At 41.1% G+C, this 20,141-nt stretch overlaps 1 protein-coding gene across 1 annotated transcript; it reads left to right on the top strand.

Annotated features, from left to right (window-relative positions):
• Nucleotides 1-396: 396 nt before the first annotated feature.
• Nucleotides 397-14,675, top strand: LOC147726207 (uncharacterized). The gene is made up of 3 exons (XM_086963435.1): nt 397-1,232; nt 1,491-2,317; nt 14,161-14,675. Exons 1-3 carry the CDS (start codon nt 397-399, stop codon nt 14,673-14,675), a joined length of 2,178 nt encoding a protein of 725 aa, XP_086819561.1.
• The last annotated feature ends 5,466 nt before the right edge of the window (nt 14,676-20,141 follow it).

Raw genomic sequence — 20,141 nt, 5'->3', positions numbered from 1 at the left:
AGGCACCCCCAACATGTTGCCACAGTTTTATTAAGAGCGGCATCAATGGTCAATACTCGTAATAGTATCTGTTTACAACCTCTGGGGTATTTCTATTCTCATCTGATTAAGAATCCCCCGATCCCTGGGCCCCTTAGATCATGTATATCTTTACAGCCATTGACCCCTAATGGAGCCTATCTGTACAATATTGATAGCCAGAGTTGGAATGGACCCAAAATTGCAACACATAATAGATTTGAAGCTCTGTCGGGATTGGAGTCACGTGACTGACATGAGGCATCTGTTGGGCAGGTAAATCAAAGAATAGAGGACTTGGGATGTCTGAAGAGTACTTTAGCAGCAACAAACTCAAATAACGTAATCTCCTGGAATATTGCAGGTTTAGGTACAAAAATGATGGACTGCAACTGGTTTGGGTACATTAAGAAGTACCAAATTATCTGTCTGCAGGAAACCTGGTCAATTGACTGCAATCACTTTCTGGAAGGGTATAAGGCCTATTATGTCCCTGCAGTAGCAACTAATAGGGGCAGACCCAAAGGGGGAATGGTTGGGTTTATTTCTATAGTACTCTGCTGTAATGTGCGGAGGATCACAACAAACCATACTGGTATTGTTGGGTTAGTTTTAACAGGGGGTAACTGTAGGGCCGGCTTGGTCAATTTCTATAATGCTATTAATTTAACTACTACTTTCAGTCAGATAGTAACACTGAACACCTTTATAAGTAACTCTATGAAGGACTGCGTTCACAACCTCATGGTGATGGGGGATTTTAACGTGCATCCTTGTGGAGATCCCCTTTTTAAAACAATTACAGAGCTTAACTGTTCACACTGTAAGGACTTTCACTTTGAGCATACAACTGAGGGGGAACACTTAAATGACATGCTTAATGAGCTGGACCTAACAACTACGATGGCTCTGATGGCCCCTATCAAGTGTTTTGATACCCCGACCTTTAAGGGGAATTGGAAGGGAACTTTTATAGATTTTTTACTGTTATCATCATCAATGCAGTCTTTTGTGGGTTCCTTTTCCATTGAAGATAATGAATTCAGTGACCACAATCCACTTACTGTTTTCATGAGGGGTCCATTGATAGCTAAAGAAAGAGAAGATCCCTCTATTGGTAGGGTGATTACCACAGACGGCAGACGCCGCCTGAGATGGTCTATGGTTAACCCTGATCTGCCGTTTAATGAGATTAAAGTCTCATGTGCAGATGAAATATATATAATATAATAAAAGGGGTTTCTAAAGCGCCTGGTGACGCCATCACGGCGTATCCCCGCGCTGTGGAGCGAGAGTCAAGAGGACAGAGGCATCCATCCCTAAAGGGCAAACAGATGTGTTTTTAAAAGTTTCCGGAACATAGTTTCAGTTTTGGCTAGTCTGATCACAGCTGGAAGGCTGTTCCACTGGGTGGCTGCCAGCACCCGAAAGGAGCGGCCTCCCATCCTGGCCCTTCTTACACGATAATATACAATAATGGTCTGTACGCAAGAGGATGCACTTCCAAATACTGTTTTAAATGCTTTCCAATGTCTAGCAGATAAGGCTTCCGACCTAATATCAGCACCTGTTAAGAAGTCGGATTTTAAAGGTCCTAGGTGGTTTAATCACGAGTGCTCAAAAGCTGCCAGAAATTTAAGAGCAGCACTAGGGACAAAACCCAGGATCAAAGCTGACGTCCAGCTGTGTAGAAAGACCTATAAAAATATTATTGCTAGCCACAAGGAATCCCTTAGGGAAGCTGCGTGGTCAGAGATTTTAGATCCTGCCACCCTTCAGAGTAGCTCCAGATTTTGGGCCCTGGTGAGGAAACCATTCCTGGCTCAGGAGCCAGGTGATGGCCTAGAAAGCCATATATCCAAGGAGGATTGGGAAGTGCATTTTAAGAAGTTATACTGTTGTACTTTGGAGGCGACTACAATATCTGCCTGTAATGATACTGGTGAACAAATTGTCTTTAATAGAGGTGAAGTTCTTGAGGGGATCTTGGGGCTAACAGCTGGGAAAGTCCCTGGGCCTGACGGGATCCCCCCTGACCTATTCAAGTCTGAACCAAATTTTTGGGTGCCTATCTTAGAGTCTGTCTTTAATGCTGCTGTGAAAGAAGGATGTCCACAATTGTGGGGTGTTTCAACAATTGTCCCGGTTTTTAAAAAGGGGGACAAGGGCAGCCCACATTGTTATCGACCCATCGCCCTGATAGACTCTATGGTTAAGATTGCAGGAAGAATTGTACTGCAACGACTTACGGATTGGGCTAAGGAAAAGATTATTATGTCCCTCTCGCAATATGGTTTCTGTAAAGGTCGTTCCACAATAACCCAATGCCGCAACCTCTTTTTGATATTAAGTAAATACACCGTAATACAAAAAGCTACCATTCATGGACCTGTCCTCCGCTTTCGACTGTGTAAACAGGGGAAAGCTGTGGCAGTCCATGAGGGCGAAGGGGTAGATAGCGGCCTGGTTGACTTTCTGGTTGACTTACATTGTAATACCAGAGCAAACGTGAGATATTCTAAAGACTTGAGAGTAACAGATAATTTTAGTATTGGAAAGGGTGTCCGGCAGGGCTGTATTTTGGCCCACCTTTCTTTTTAACTTTTATATTAACGAGTTAGATGGTGTGCTACAGGATGTCTGTGCTGACTGCCCAAGAGTAAGCAGGCGTGGAATTCCAATACTTCTTTATGCAGATGATGCAGTTTTAATTTCAAGAACAGAGAAGGGGCTTCAATCCCTGTTAAATGCTTTTAACTTGTTTATGACTGACAGAGACCTTCTGGTTAATAACACAAAATCATTTGCTCTACAAGTTGGTCGCCAACCAAAAAGGTCCTTCTCATTTAAGATTGGCGAAGATGTAATTCCCTTATGTAAAACTTTCTCCTATTTAGGAGTTCTTTTCGATACAAAGCTAAATTGGGAACCTCATCTTGTAAAAAAGAAAGGTGAAATAGTGAGAGTTAATGCATCTATTTTCAACTTTGCTGCCAAATTGGGGAAAAAACCCACTTGTGCTATGCTGAAACTGTATAATACTAAGTCTGTGGCAACTGCATCCTATGGCAGTGAAATTTGGGGCTACATTGGCGGGGAGCAATTACAGGTTGTGGAAAATTCATTCCTGAGCGCTTATTGTGTGTCCCCACTGGTACGTCTAACTTTTTTGTACATGAGGAGTTGGGGACGCAATATCTATGTGATTTGTTCTCTCTACGTCCCCTGACCTGCTGGCTTAAATTATGGCTAAATGAAGACTTACCCTTAACGCATCTAATTGTGAAGGACTTTTTGGGTTTGGATAAGGCAATGTGCTCCCCTTGGCTAAAATATTTAAAGTCAAACTTTGTAAAACTTGGACGACCTGAACTTTATGACAATCCATGCCAAATTTTAAAGGGAGATTTGGAGCTCGTCAAACAGGTCTTCCTGGTGGATAGGAAGACCCTGAGAGAAGAAGCTGAACTTCAGAAACATAGTGTGAGGAACTTTGTTATGCTAAAGACCACTGAGACCCTTGAACCATACTTGGCAGGTTCACTGACCACACATGAAAAATATTTATTGACCAGATTCAGGCTTAATCTGTTCCATCACCTGCTAATTAGACCTAAGACTGATATTTTTAATAAAATAGCAGCGCCTTGCGGCTGCGACGGAATGTCTCCGCAGGATATGCTGCATTTTATTTTTTTATGTCAATTTTATGAATTTCCACGCAAGCGATACTTAGTAACTCTTTTAAAAAAACTTGTTTTTAAACAAATCAGGCCGGCACTTCTGTACTTGCAGCTTTTGCACAGTGATTGTATCCTCCAAATTAAGGAATTTTTAAAATTATCTGTCAGATTGAGAAACTGTCTGGATCAGTAATGTTTAATTTGTGAAACTCTGTACTCCTATGTGCCTATATCATCAAAGTATTTCTTCCTTGCATTTGCACTTTTGTGAAAGGAATGTTTCTTTTGTGACAATGTACTGTATATTGTATATGCACTTTTATGGTTTGTAAAAGAACCGAAATAAAGTATTTAATTGATTGATTGACTCACCAGCCTGCAATGTGCGAAAGCTCTTGTATCAAAGACAAATGAATGCAAGGGTCCGGCGTGGAAGAGACAAAGGAGCTGTGAGGGGGCGATCTGCGTCAGGAAACTGAAAGGAATAGAAAGAAGACCACAACAGCTCTCTTTGGAGGCGTGTGGCTGAGAAAGACTTATGCGTCTGCAGCTTCATGAAGCGCCTCTGTGAAAGGCATCACAAAAGCCCATCCATAGGGCAAGCAGCTCTAGGGCAATAGACCAACAAATTATTTTTATATAGCACTTCATACCACACTTCTGCTGTTTCGAAGCGCTTTAAATAACAAATTTTACTCTTACCCACTCATGGTATTTAAGGTTTCCTTTTTACCATAAATCGATTAAAGGGACAGTACTCTTCTGGCACACAATAGTGTGACTTAAGACAGTGAAACGTGGTGTTGGGGGTTCAGGAGTGTAGACAGTTTTGTCTGCCTCGTTGCATTTATTTTAAGTAAGCGTTAACTCAAGAAACAGTAATTATATCCAGCTCGGATCAAATTTTTGACACCGGAATGTACACGATCCGTACAGGTTGTTCCCACTAGAAAGACAGAACCTCAAGCAGCCGAAAGTGAAAGCAATCTTTAAGTAAATCTAGGCCCAGTAACGTGGCGGTCAGTGGGAGTACATTGGGGAATAAACCACAGCCTTATTTAACTTGGAATATCCCCCATGGGATTAGAAGGCTGATACTCCTACTGAGATTTAATCTGCTGCCTTTTAGAGACGTCATTGGCATCTGGGATAAAACACCTAGAGAGAAGAGAATCTGTGAACTGTGCCAGTTGCAAACCAAAGATCTTAATCATATTTTCTTTGCATGTTCAAAGCCGCAAAGTGCCAGGCGAGTGTTTTTAAAGCCAGTATTTATCAAATTTAATGTTCACTCTGCTCAGGATGCTCGTTCTCTGGTTTTGTCACCCCCGAATGAAATGGTTTGTTTTAAGATATACAAATTTTTTAGAACATTTTTGCCTATTTACTAGAATTTTGTCTAACAGTAGTACCCTGGTTTTGTTTTAATATCTACTGGTTGGCTATTTAATAGTTTCACGTATTCATTGCATCATCTGCACATTACTTAGTATGTATATAAGAAATTTTATTGGCCGATCATGTGATTGTTTTACGTATCACAGCTTATTTGAACATTTCACACTATGTTTGATATCATGTTATAGTAATGTATAAGGAAGGAATTTCGTACTGTATGCAATGTCTGTCTTTTAAAATTTTCAGTGTTTTTTGTGGACCTCCGTTGGAGTTCCAAAACAAAATAAATAAATTGAATTGAATTGAAAGCAATAAGTTTGAACATTTACCATGAAGAAAGGAAAGGTAAAGTACTAAATAGGGTTAGGTTGCAAATTCCACACTGTTATGAAAAAAGTGATAATACTAGAACCCCGATAAATAGGGTAACTAATTTGCAGGTTTTACAAAAAGTGGCAAACTCATTCCTGAGGCGAATGCTACACCTAGGCCCAAGAACAGCTATTGTAACCCTCAGAGCAGATCTGGGAATGACTTCTGTAGTTGATTTTATCACCTTCCGCCTGGTAGGCTTGGATACGGGTTTGCCCTTCTTCTGCCCTCGCAGAGGTTCAGAAGAGCTTGAAGGACAGTCTGAGAAGCCAGAATCGTAGAAGACTTTGTAAATACGATGCAACATGGCGCATTTTTTACCCTGCTGGTGCGTCTCAAAAAGTGGCGCACCAGCGGCGCAAAAGTGACGCAAGGGCTCATAAATAAGCCCATAGAGCACAAGCTAACGTCAACGGATTGTTTGAATCTATGGCTCAACCCAGAAGATATAAACAAAGCCACTTTATCAGCGGTGAAAAGGAAATACTGGGCTCTCGTGGTAAAAGCCAGAAGTCTTGAGAAGTGCCCTCTTGACAAAATATCTGGTCATGAAGGTCGAACCCCGGCGGGAGCCTTTCCTTGACCGGATATCTCCACCTGAGGAAAGGGCTTATAACCCAGATGTAGGCTAGGAACACCACAGGTTCAGCCCTATACCAAATCCTGGTCCAAGGGTTACTGGCCGAGTGCTGGTATGTGTGACTACACTTTGGGCGGCCAGGATACACGGAGGCACCTTATGCGACTCTGTCACGACACTAGCTCCCCCCCACCACCCCGAAGATTCTATCTCTGACCCCTGTTTTTAAAATACTTTATGGGGAACTGCAAGAATGCCCTAACAACACTCTGCTATAGATTAGCCCAGTCGGAAATTGATCAGACTATAGCATCTCACATATTTGCTGCTTGGAGGGAAATACGACCGGTGGAAACGCAGGGCTATGAGAGTAGCAACCACAGCAAGAAAGGGAAATAAGCGAGTTTATTTGTTATTCCTGCCTGGGACTGTTGGGTGCTAAGGGTCCAAATTGCCCTTGCACTTTTTATTTTTATGGAGGCTAAGTGTGATTATCTGGTTTTACATAGGTCTCATTTTATATGTGAGCGGCTGTGCAGCACTTAGAGCCGTCTCGAAAGGTTTGGGGTCACTCCCTGCTTTGTGATACCTCCTCCTAGGCTTTGCCTTATATGGATGCATTTTACCTTCTTTAGTACAGATAAAGCCTTTGAAATGGACTAATACTTCCAAACCACCAGCCGCCTCTTTTGATACCTACACACAGCACTTTACCTGCTCTCTGCACACTTGTAATCGCCACCCACCCGTTGTCATCCTTTTGAACTTTTGCATAACAAGAGAAGAGCTTATCTCTTATTCTTGTTTGAACAGGCGGCTGTTAACGGTCCCCACAGCCCTTGCACTTTTTATTCTGTGTGAGGCGTAGGGTGAGTCTGTATAGGTGTGCCCTTCTATGTGTGGGCAGTGCAGCATTTATAGCAGTCTCGCAAGGCTGTCTGTGGCTGCATTGGTCCATCTCTGGCAGTCCCCTATCTTATCTTAGGCTTTGCCTTACACGGGTGCACTTTAACTGCTTTTGCACAGATACAGCTTTTGAGGAGGTTTAATACTCTTAAGGCGCCAACTGTCTTAGATGGCAACCAGACATGGCGCATTACCTGCTCTTTGCACGGTTAGATCACTTCCTGCATCTTTTATTTTTTATCTTCATGAACCTTTGTGCAATAATTGTTATCGTCCTTATATTGGTATATATTACTTTTATTTTAGTTCCTTTCTGCACTGAGAGGCACCTTTGCTCTAACTCGCGTATGCTACTCATGGTTATTGTGTGCCCCCTGCTTACAAATCCTGCTCTTTATTTGTGCTGACGTGGGGGATGATAGACGCCCTAAACTCTTGGACCAGCACTATCCCACCAAGAGAAGCTGTGGACGACCTGTGAGCCCATCGAGCTGTACAACCTATCCAGGCTGTAATTCATACCCAAGGATGTGCAGGAGGGACGCGTACTAGTAATAAGGGAACATGCTTTTGGAAATGCCTTTTATAATGTCGCATTACATGGAGTATATATTGTTTTACTGCATCTCATGAGTCTAGTACTTTTGAAATTTGTACATTTGATGCCTAATTACTGTTTGGCTTTACTGCAAAGCTGAATCAATAGATACAATGAAATGGGTAACTAAAGAAAATCAGATTAAATCCCTTTCGAATATCTTGTCATTACTCATGTTTGCTTACACTCTTTCCAGCAGTCACTCACAGAGGTAATGAAAACAATAAATAAATACAAAATACATTGTGCTTCCCAAGGCCAGAGGGGAAGATAAATAGGCAATTTCCTTTGAGAGTAAAACTTTTGATTGAGCTATTGAAAGAATGTTTTCAATTCCCAGTATGGAATTTGATTTCCCTCTGGCCTTCAGCCCCTTAAGTAGGCTGCCACCGCCCCTCGCTTTCTGAGCCTGCAGGCTGTTACTCTTACCACTGAGAGAGAGTGCAGTGTGCATCTTGGAAGCAGCTCAGATGAATAGCCTTCTGCTCTCAGCTGGATGACTCCTGTTCTGCACACACACACACACACACACACACTCACACACACATCCATCCATCTTGGCCAGACACCATGCATCCGGTCCAGGTGCCTAACTAGCAAAAAAGAAGTGTCACGTAAACACCCACCCTGGGTTTGCAGGTGCAAAGTTGTATCATAGGAGAGATGCCACCACTTATAAAGCCTTTTCTGCACTGCATATTGCACAGGTTCACACTTTGGACTCCACAATTACAATCTGTAGAGAGCATGCCCTCATTTGCATGGCGGACTGATCCCTTGCAAGCACAGGAGCGCCTTTACTCACTTGGGCCATTCAATGATTTAGGCAAATGAGCAAAATCCCCTTCTGGGGACAGCATATTTAGTGTACCCTGAGGGTGCTCTTTGGAAATGGGCTTGTAGTCTCTGGTATGGGCATTGCGCACCCAAGCATAGGGCTCTAGCCACTTCGAAGTTATGTCATGTGTATTTGTATAGCGTACAACTCACCTCTGGGGTTTTCTAGCGCTGAAGCAGGAGCTGTCTGAGCCGAGCCAGAGCCAGGTTAACTGACGCGTCAGGTGCGCAGGTTCTTGCGGAATTCAAGGCCTAAAGAGGAGGCTTTTATGTGCAGAAGCAGGTCATTCCAGTCTTTAGGTGCCATTTTGTTGGAGGCACGACTTACAGGTCTGGTTCTGTGTAGGTGCGAAGAGTGTGCACATAGTAGTCAGGCTGAGTGAAAGTGTGTGTTAGGTTTGTGGAAGTTTATGCAGTCGTTGAAGTATATAGGGCCAATGTTGTGTAAGGTTTTGTATGTGTGCATGAGGAGTTTGGAGAGTGCTTGATGGTGGATTGGTAGCCAGTGGAGCTCTTTGAGGTGCGGAGTGATGTGAGTGCAGGGTAGGAGGTTGAGGGTGACCCTGTCTGCAGAGTTTTGTATGGTCGAGAGTCCCCTGGTCCGCTGAGCGTTAATTTTAGCATAGAGTGCGTTGCTGTAGCCCACCTTGCTGGTGATGACGGCTTTGCTGGAGCTCAGTTGGGTGACGGTTCTGCAAGTGTTGGCGGGGAGCCATTTGATGATCTTCTTGAGCATCTTTAGTGTGTGGAAGCAGGAGATGGAGACTGAATTCACTTTGCAAGGCATGGTTAGTTAGTTGTCAATTACTATTTTGCTGTACCTTGCGTGGATTGCCAGGAGGGGTGTGGGTCTGAGTTCTCGGGCCACCAGGTGGAGTCACAGAGCGAGGGATCTTTACTGAAGATTACTACTTCCGTCTTGTCTGTGTTGAGCTTGCGGCAGTAGGTTTTCATCCATTTGGTGACTTCTATCATGCAGGCAGGGAAATTTGTCTATGGGTATATACCCAAAAAATATCAACTCAGCTCTGCTTGCAAGCCTAGCTTCCTTGCCTTTGAAGGGTCATGAAGATCCCACTTGATTTGGTTTCTATGTCACTGCACCCACCTTTGTTGGGCCCTTCATGATCCGCTGACTGGGACATCCTGCAGAAAAAGACAAAGCAGCAGTTTGAACCGCCGCTCCTGTTTCCTTGCTGCCCTCCCTCCTGTGCAGGTGCTTTCACAGAGAATTAACACACGTACTGGAGGGGGTACATTTTTTTGCAAATGCAACACACAGCATTGGTTTCTGCCAGGCACATCCATTGGTGGTGCACACTGAACCAATCTAGGTCATGCGCCATTTTGCAAATCCAGGCCTTGGTTTTTCATTTAAACAAATAGGTGCATTCTCGGAGTTGGAGTCCTTACTTGCATCAGATCAACAAATTAGTCTGAGTAGAAGCCTCAGAATGGAATATGCTGTCCTACTGACCTGGCGTGATCTAACAACCCTACACACTGATCCATTGACTTGGAAAATACAGTGATCTGGCCAAATAAGGTGCTGTGCAGACAATTGGATCTGGTACAGAAGGCTTTGGCAACAAGTGCTTGCAGGTGGCACACCAAACAACTGTGTGAATATCATAAGGACACTGCTGTCACCATGCACGAAGGTGAGTTTCTGTCAGTCCTGCTTTTAAGTGTCCTCATTATAAGTATGAGCTTTTATGTTCCAATATCCGCAGGGCCTTGGCTGAGAAAAGTAACTCTTATGACCTGGGCCAAGTCGCAACTATGGAAGGATCTCTGCAGTAGAAGCAGGTTATAACACACGCGGTGGGGGCAAACTCCAGCTAGTACACGCCCTTGTGGGTGCCCACCTGAGAAGGGTCGTCTACACTCCCCACAGAGTGATCTTTGAATAACATGTCTGGTCCTGCAAATCTGGACAATGCCAGAAAACATACATGAGTGATTGTTAAGTTCAGAGCCCGCGGTGAGTGTGCCATTTAATTAATGATGCACGTTGTGTAACGCACAAACCACGTCTGCTTAATGATGATTGGGTTGAGCAATTCCATCTTGTGTAAGGAGCATCTGGGGCCGGATCCAAGTAACCAAACCAGTTTGATGAACAATGGCCCAACTAATGAAATACTTTCTCTAGCAATGTTCCAGAAGAGTTTGGGCAGTGTTCCATGGGCGGATACCAAGGGCATGTGATCCACACACAGTAGCAAGTATTCTGCGTTATAATATTAAAGAGTGTTGCGCTTCATGCCTGTTTTTTCCTTCCTGTTAGCATGTCTGCTTTACTTGAACTGTTTCCTGCAAACCCTGCCTTTTTAGTCCTGGCCTTAGACTAGACCTTTTGAGCTTTTTGAGATTAAAAATAAATGTTTTGCTTTCAGTCAATTTTCTTTTTGTAATTGAAGAGGGTCTGGCAGCTCCCTCAAAACAAGTAACTAATTCAATCAAGCATTGACAAAGCCAAAAGGCTGGTGGCCTACGCAGAACTTTTGGCTTTGCCAATGCTTATTTGTCAAGTCGATTCAAACTTCGTCCTCCACCCATATTTTTTCTGTTGTGTTGCCGCAAAATATCGAAAATGGCTTGAACCTGTCTGGTGAGAAGGTACTATGTATGTTGCTTTGAGATCGGAGGGATTCATCAAAAAGATATGTATGCATAATTCAGGTGGAACCAGCCAGGTAGGGTGCTACATTCTAGCCAGGTCAGGAATACGGTAGACCCTGCATTTAAACTGTCTTCTGGTGTGGTAGGATTTTTCTCATGTGTACCACCCAAAACTGTAAAAGTCTTCCCCCTGAGCTGAAAGCAGCCACTAATTTAATGGGCTTCAGGGAAGCTCTGAAAACCTGGCTGTATAGCCATGATTAGTTCTGGCTGCCTATTTTACCTGTAACTGATAGCGCCAAGATGCCTCCGGGTATACGTTGTGCTTTATAAATTTAAAATCAAATCAAAGTCACTTTAGCGGCCAATGAAACACACTTTGACCATGCATCTGTGGGGATCACCTCCTACTGCAAACCATTAGCCACTCTACCCACAGTGCACTGGAAGCAAGAGAAGCCTGCAAGGCACCTCCTTCCCTGAGCCCGGTATCACAGTATGTTGATATCAGATGCGTAAAGTTCTATATGTAAAGGAAGGAGGCTCTTGGTCAGCCACTTTCCGTCGTTGGTTGCTTTGGGTCACCACCCGAATCAGCGCTTGATGAAAGGACAATTCACATGCTAAGCTCCTCACATAATTATTATCCCTATACCGGCTTGCAGCCATTTCTTTAATGCATTAGGTTTTTTACCCTCTCATTATTATTATTATTCTGAGTTTTGTATAGCGCCTGGTTACCAATAGGCATCCCCGCTCTCATAGACTGCTTTCATTCCAATGCATGGACAGTAAAGCATCCTTGCGTTGCAATAAAATGCATTGTTAATCTTACGCAGAGCCTGTGAGCAGCATCCACATTGCAGTTGTTTTTGTGGGAGGCAAAATGAAGCATTGGAGGAGTATTTAATTGCCACGTCAAGGCAACAGACACAATTGCTACACCAGCTACAGCTGCTGCATCATTAGTCACCACATCAGAACTACTCCATCAAGATAGTACAGACAACTGCTGCCAAAACACAGAGACCACAGTAGCAACTGCCAGCACATCAGGAACTACAGCAGCAACATCAATCTGTTACTTCTCCTCCACATATGCCCACCGACAGACCTTCTGCACAGCTAGATGATTTCCTCCTAAGCAATGGCAACAGCTGCCTCATCTGCAGGCCTACAGCTGGAACTGCTGCCACCACCATAATAGGGACAAAGTAGTAACAACAGCAGAGACAACAGATGCACCAGTAGTTGCATATATGACAAGGAGTATAGCAGAAACCACAGTAGCAACACCAATTCAAACCAGCTGAGATCAGAGCACATAGTGTAGGTGCCACCACTGATGGGACCACAAGAGCAATAGCACCTCTCATGACAGTGGTGACCACAGTGGCCACAATAGCACTGACCACAGCAAAGACTACACCATCAACTGTTGCATCAACCATTCCTTCCATTAAGGCAGGCACAACAGCAGTGCCTACAAATATCACTCTCTTTAATAAATCTGTTTACTCATTCTACCAGACTATTAGCCCTGGGGTTATAAATACCAGTTTTGCAATGGTGACTAATCCCCTAGAATAAACATTTCCTAATTTCTTCAGAACTGAATTGCGGACCATTATCTGTTACAATGTCATCCAGATAACCTTTGCTAACATGCACCTTCTCCATAAACTCTATGATCTTTTTACATGTCACCTCACCTACAATTTCCAGCTCAAACCACTTGGAGTAATAATCCACCATTACAAGCACAAAATTATTTTTAATAACTAGTATTTCCAATGGACCTATAACGTCCATCAGCACTTTAATCCAAGGACCAGTGGGAAAATGTGTTAAATGGCTGAAGTGGCTGCGTACTTGCCTTATGGATTTTGTCACTTTTAATACACGATGGACACTCCTTAACAACCTTGATCATATCTTTGACCCGAAGTTAGTAATATCGATATCAAAAATATAGACGTTACTAATATTGATATTAATATTAGTGTTATGTATTTTAGATGTTTGTTTTTATAATTTTTGTTAATTATTATACTAGTTTTATAATATATGCATTACATTTTTAGAAGTTAGTAATAATTTCTTTAAGTAAATTATGCATTTTAATACCGTAGCGGGTTGTGGGTTGATAGGGGAATAGGCTGGGAAGTAATTTAGTCACAGTAAAATATTTTTTTTTTTAGGAATTCTTAAATATTTTTAAATAAATGTTGCGTTTTAGTTCTGTAGCGGGTTGTGGGTTTAATTGTAAATAATTGTCAAAGTGGTGAGGATAGGGAACTACCCTCTGGACTGAGCTCCAACTTAACAATGAAAACAACGTTTTCTATTTCAAGTTCATAAGGTTTATTCGATTTCTTCTGATTTATAAATCATAAGGCTTTTCCAACGTTATGTGGTTCAATTCACCAACATAATAATCATCTTGTCAAACTGAGTTTAGTGCATTAATCCACTTAATAACAATACCCAATGCATTTCGGGTCGTGTGAGAACCATGACCCTTCGTCAGGGGTCTGAAACAAATGGAAATCAGACAGGACCAAAGTTAGTCACTCGCCAAATAAATCAACTCAAAAACGCTACGAGACAGGAAATAATGCTGCTGACTCTGGAAACGGAAACGGAAAAAACCGTGCCAAAATGAAAGATCCCAAAACACCAAAAGAAAGTAGTCGCTAAACTATTGAGCCAAAGAAATTAGCAAAAAGAGCTTCACCATAGTGTCAAACACCACACAATAGTAAATTATATCTAACTCGATCAAACAGTCAATACGGAGCAACTTGATGAAATAGCACAGACGACAACTAATAGAGCTGAAACATTAGTATACTCCACAGATGCAGCCAAAGAGATCTATGGGCTCATTCAGGAGACCAAACGAACCACTCCTCACAAGACGACTACAGCTCAAATTTTAAGGCAATTTGAATACATCAGCAAAAAGGAAATTAACCAAAGGTTGCATGCAACCACTTTGATACATTATCATCGGAACCAAAGGATCCCTAGGGGACTCAGGATTGCGCTGAAGCCAATGCTATGCGCCAACAACAAACGATTTTTAGAGAAGTGGTACCAAATTCTGAACAAATGTTCTCTTGATCTCATTTTGTTGATAGTAGAAGAACTGTCCAAAGTATTACTAGAGATTGAGGAAGAGATCAAAACCATAAAAGAAGAGCTAAACAAAATTCCAGATCTTGATAAACTGTTAGAGGAGATCAACCAAAAACTTGATCGTTACGCTAAAGAGGTTAATGAAAGGAAAATTCGAAAGTATCGTCGTGATACTTTAGACTACAAGCTTGAAGAGGTGTACTCGTGGGCTGAAATTTATAATCAACGCAAATGGCAAACTCAATCCCAGAAAAAACAACCAGCAGCCACATCTTCAACAGAAAGTATTGTATCCGAATCAGACATCGCACAAAACAGACCACCACTTACAAAGACCACCAAACAAAGTGCCACACCATCTACTAGTCAAGTAACTGGTCAACAACCGGCTTTTTTAGATATAAGTCCAGCAGCGAATGCGCCACCAGGTTCGTCACAACCAGAAGGGCTAAGAGAAAAAGAAACAGAGGAAGAAATCGCCAGGCGAACACGGAGTCAAGTGCAGAAGATAACTTAGTGATTAACATTTCTGCGAAACCACTCACCAATATGCAGCTGGCAGTATTGAACAAAGGCACTACATTCGTTCCTACCTACAGATCCAACACTGGAGAAACGGAAATTGCTCTTTTCAAGTTTTTCAGGAACCTGAAGTTGAGATATTTCTTTAAAGACATCAGCCAAACGACTGAAATCCCCCCATGGGATCATGAATTCAAATCACCTAGCACCTTTTGTGCCCCCATTACGCATAAGACTTTAGAGGCATTTGAGCGTTCAGTAATGTCGGATATTCAAAAGATTCCTTTCAACAAACCTCAGAGAAACAACTTGAATCCCAAAGAATGGAACACTCTTAAAAATCTAAGTCAAGACAAAGATTTAACCTTTCAAAAGGCAGATAAGGGCGGCGCCCTAATAGTAATGGACACAGAATTTTACACCTCCAGTGTTAACAATCATGTGAATGATCAAGGAACATATCTACCACTAACCACTGATCCTACACAAGAGTTTCAGAAGGTTCTTTATCAAATTTTGGATCACGCTCTAACCATGAAATGGATAAGTCAAAAGACCCATGCTTATTTTCATTTAAAATATCCCAGAAGACCGCAACTCTACATGTTGCCTAAGATTCATAAGGATCCCCTTAGACCGCCATTCAGACCCATTGTCTCGACCTGTGGATCTATCTCAGAACCAGTGGGCAAATTTGTGGACAAATTCTTACAACCTCTAGTGCAAAGGAGTGAGACATACATCAGGGATACTACTGACTTTTTGAACATGTTGGGTAAAGTAATTCTATCACCAGGCAAAACATATTGGCTGTGCACCATTGACGTGGTTGCACTGTATACCTCCATTCCACACAGGGAAGGTATTGAGGCACTCGAATGGAGTCTTCTTCACAGTGACTTGGAAGAATATCAAAGAATCTTGATATTAGAATTGATGCAGTTTGCCCTGTATCATAGTTATTTCGAATGGAACGGACAATTCTTCAATCAAATCAACGGAACATCAATGGGTTTTGGGGGGGCCCCCTCATATGCAAATATCTTTATGCAGAAGTTCGAAATGGATAACATTCTTAAAAAAGAAAGTTGGATCGAAGGGCTCATTTTGTTCAAGCGGTTTATTGATGACATTTTTTTGATATGGTGTGGTGAGAAAGAAAAATTGGAAGACAATATCAAGATTCTCAATGGATTGAACGAAAGGATAAAGTTCACGCATACGATCAGCAAAGACACCATATCGTTCCTAGATGTACAAATTAATATATGCAATCAGGAAATTAACACGAGAGTGTTTCACAAGCCAACTGATAGGAATTCGTGTCTCCTTTTCCAAAGTTTTCACCCTGAGGCCTTGAAAAAACATTTGCCCGTATCTCAATACATTAGACTTAAAAGAATTACTTCTAATGAAGATCAAGCAAGAGAGTCCATCTCACTACAAACTATGAGATATAAACAGAGGGGATATCCGGAAGACATTCTCATACAAGCCATGATGAAGGTAGACAAAATGAAAAGGATTGATTTATTGGCATTGAAAACCAAACAAAGCATTGAAAAAACGATATGCGTACTCAAATACTCATCTGATGCAGGAAAGATCAAAAAAGCGATTAACAAGCACTGGCATTTGGTACAATCGGAACCTGACCTAAAGGATCTATATAACGAGCGAATCACGTTTGCATACCAGAGATCGAAAAATCTTAAAGAAATGCTTAATGCCCCTGCTATGGAGAAGAAAATATGGAAAGGTATGTCTAAATGTTTTAATTGTACCCATTGTAACAATGTCATGAGTGGCAAAACATTGATGCATCCCACCAAAGGTTTTCCCATTGAACTACTTCACACGAGTACTTGTGACACTGCTAACTGTATATATCTCATCAAATGCCCGTGTGGGAAGATATATATTGGACAAACGGAACGTAAAGTAAAAGTGCGTATCACTGAGCACAAAAGTAACATTAGGCTCAATAATCTGAAATCATCAGTGGCGTGTCACTGGAAAGAGATGCACCATCAAATTTCTCAACTAAAGTTTATGGTGGTTGAGGTACTCCACCAGCGTCCTGACATGGATCCCATAAAGCAACGACTTAGAGCTGAATTTTATTGGATCAAAAAATTGAACTCGACCCACCCTGTGGGTTTAAATGATCGTATTGAACATTCGTGGGTTCTATAATATCCTTATCCACAGCATTGACTTTCGCTACATCCTGCTCCCATTGAAATGTTTCTTTTGCTGATATTGTATTTATATTGTATTGATTTTGCACATGCTGCCGAGCTCGTCATGTACTTTGCATTTAGCTTTTGTTTATGTTTGTTTATTTGCACGTATTAGCCGATGCATTGTTCGCGTTATTTGTTGTGAAGCACGCATACTCGTGTCATGTGACCGGGGAACCATCACCCCATTGGTTATGGTCGCGGTCACATGATGTAATGTGTATCCTATTAGATGCCATGTAGCTGGTATGCTCAGTAACCTTTGAATCCACAGAAGCGCGGATGCGTGTATTTTTCGTAAGTGCTCCGTATTGACTGTTTGATCGAGTTAGATATAATTTACTATTGTGTGGTGTTTGACACTATGGTGAAGCTCTTTTTGCTAATTTCTTTGGCTCAATAGTTTAGCGACTACTTTCTTTTGGTGTTTTGGGATCTTTCATTTTGGCACGGTTTTTTCCGTTTCCGTTTCCAGAGTCAGCAGCATTATTTCCTGTCTCGTAGCGTTTTTGAGTTGATTTATTTGGCGAGTGACTAACTTTGGTCCTGTCTGATTTCCATTTGTTTCAGACCCCTGACGAAGGGTCATGGTTCTCACACGACCCGAAATGCATTGGGTATTGTTATTAAGTGGATTAATGCACTAAACTCAGTTTGACAAGATGATTATTATGTTGGTGAATTGAACCACATAACGTTGGAAAAGCCTTATGATTTATAAATCAGAAGAAATCGAATAAACCTTATGAACTTGAAATAGAAAACGTTGTTTTCATTGTTAAGTTGGAGCTCAGTCCAGAGGGTAGTTCCCTATCCTCACCACTTTGACAGTTTCAGTAAGGCACGCTCTGGCTACGTGCGACGACGTGGGCACCTACCTGAACTATTTTCTAATTCCGATTTAAAACATTTACTGAGTGCTCAGGATAACACTGTTTTTTAATTGTAAATAAGTAATTATTTAATTTTTAATTATTGGTATTGATAATTAATTTTATGGTACATAAATATTAATTGGTAACTAATTTTTATTACTTGGTAATTAATTTTTATTAATTGATTAATTGGTAATTTTATTAAGGGGTCGATTCCGATTCAGTAATATCCCTTTACAAATAGCCGTACGGACCATATTTCCCGTACGAATCGTACCCGTAAACGTCCCCGTACGTACGATGAAGTACGATTCGGACCCAAAGCAGATCTCCGTACGAATTTATGAAAGACTATATGACTTAAAAATACGTGCAAATCGTAATCGGAACACGCAGTACGCGATGTCCGTACGGATCGAAGCAGCATTTTCCGACCCAGCAATTACGATTCGTCTCATCAACGCTCCGTGCGACTCTTTTTCTACAGGAGCTCAAAACGTCCGGAAAAGCAGGTTTCAATTCAAACCGCGTACGAAACGGACCCCCCGGGTACGTGAGTACACCCCATGACTGCACGGGTACGGTGCGTACACACCCCCTGCATTATTGGGGTACGGTGCGTACACACCCCATGATTGCAATGAAACGGTGTATTGAACATTATTTTTATTTTATTTCATTATTATTTGGTAATACATTTTAATAAACGTATTTAATTGTATTTATTATCAATTTAATTGTTAATTAATTATTAATTGGTAATTATTTTGAATTCATTATTTTTTGGGATTGTTAATTAATTTCTTGTAATTTAATAATTACATTATTATTCTTTACCCCCAAAATATTTTAATTATTAGTGTTATTTTAACCCCTACACTATCAAACACTTTCCCTGCTGTTGTACTCTCTTGAGTTGAAATAGTAATTTTAACCTCTACACTATCCAACACTTTCCCTACTGTTGCACTCTCTGGAGTTGGAATAGTAATTTTAACCTCTAAGCTATCCAACACTTTCCCTAGTGTTGCACCCTCTGGAGTTGGAATAGTAATTTTTACTCCTACACTATCCAACACTTTTCCTACTGTTGCACCCTCTGGAGTTGGAATAGTAATTTTAACCCCTAAGCTATCCAACACTTTCCCTACTGTTGCACCCTATGGAGTTGGAATAGTAATTTTTACCCCTACGCTATCCAACACTTTCCCTACTGTTGCACCCTTTGGAGGTGGAATAGTAATTTTTACCCCTACGCTATCTAACACTTTCCCTACTGTTGCACCCTCTGGAGTTGGAATAGTAATTTTAACCCCTATGCTATCCAACACTTTCCCTACTGTTGTACTCTCTGGAGTTGGAATAGTATTTTGTACCCCTACGCTATCCAACACTTTCCCTACTTTTTCACGCTCTGGAGTTGGAATAGTAATTTTTACCTCTATGCTATCCAATATTTACTGTTTTAGTTAATGTAGTGTATACTTTATTTAATTTTTTTAATGATTTGTTATATATAGTTTTGATATTTGTAGTTATATCATTGTTGTATGTGTATGTATGTATTTATAATTTGTAAAATGTTTTTTCACAATTTATAAGTTATTAGAATAATTCATTTTAAATATTATTAAGTAAGTATATATATTATATTTTATGCATATGTTAATTTTATTTTACATTATATGTATTACTTATAATTTTAAACATATTTTTAACTATGTTTATTTTAATTATATGTATTATTTATTCAATTTTACATCATGTCTAAACATTTTATTTTAAACAATATTTTTAAAAACGATATTTTTGATAACGATATTTTTTCTCTCAATATTTTTGTACTTAGCATAATGTAGATAGGACTTCGATATTCTTGACCGATATTCCGCCTCCGATATTTTTGACGTCGATATTTTTGACGTTGATATTATGTCAGACATTCGTTATTTAGATATTGTCCAAAATACTATTGCCTAAGCTATACAAGGTAATCTCTTGACTAATATACAAATTGTTAGTGGGCCTTGCCCTAGAAAGGTCCTCAGGAAAGCACATGGTTCCACGCACCGTGGTTGCCTAAAGATGCATCAGAGGAGAAGCTTGCACTCTCACTTGGCATGAAGAAACCTACCATCATGTCTTGAAGAGTTACCTTTTCAGGTCTCTAAAATGAACTTGGTCGGGCACAGACTTCATACTCAAGGTTTGACGGCTTTATGATTCCTTGTAGCCTAGGTGGATTGTGGTGATATTCTGTCATCTAACAGGCAAATAACAAACATTGGTACACCCAGTTCCCAATCCACAATCCTTAGAAAAATGGAAATGCAAGATTCACTT

Source organism: Lissotriton vulgaris, chromosome 3_1, assembly GCF_964263255.1.
Source record: "Lissotriton vulgaris chromosome 3_1, aLisVul1.2, whole genome shotgun sequence".
Classification (NCBI taxonomy): Eukaryota; Metazoa; Chordata; class Amphibia; order Caudata; family Salamandridae; genus Lissotriton; species Lissotriton vulgaris.
This window is presented reverse-complemented; position numbering and strand designations above follow the sequence as displayed.

Excerpts from the sequence above, each read along its gene's own strand:
- LOC147726207 (XM_086963435.1), top strand. The coding sequence starts at position 397 with ATGATGGACTGCAACTGGTTTGGGTACATTAAGAAGTACCAAATTATC. Across the intron at positions 1,233-1,490 it reads AAAGTCTCATGTGCAGATGA|AATAATGGTCTGTACGCAAG; the intron begins AATATATATAAT and ends ACGATAATATAC. Across the intron at positions 2,318-14,160 it reads CCTCTCGCAATATGGTTTCT|TAGAAGAACTGTCCAAAGTA; the intron begins GTAAAGGTCGTT and ends TTTTGTTGATAG.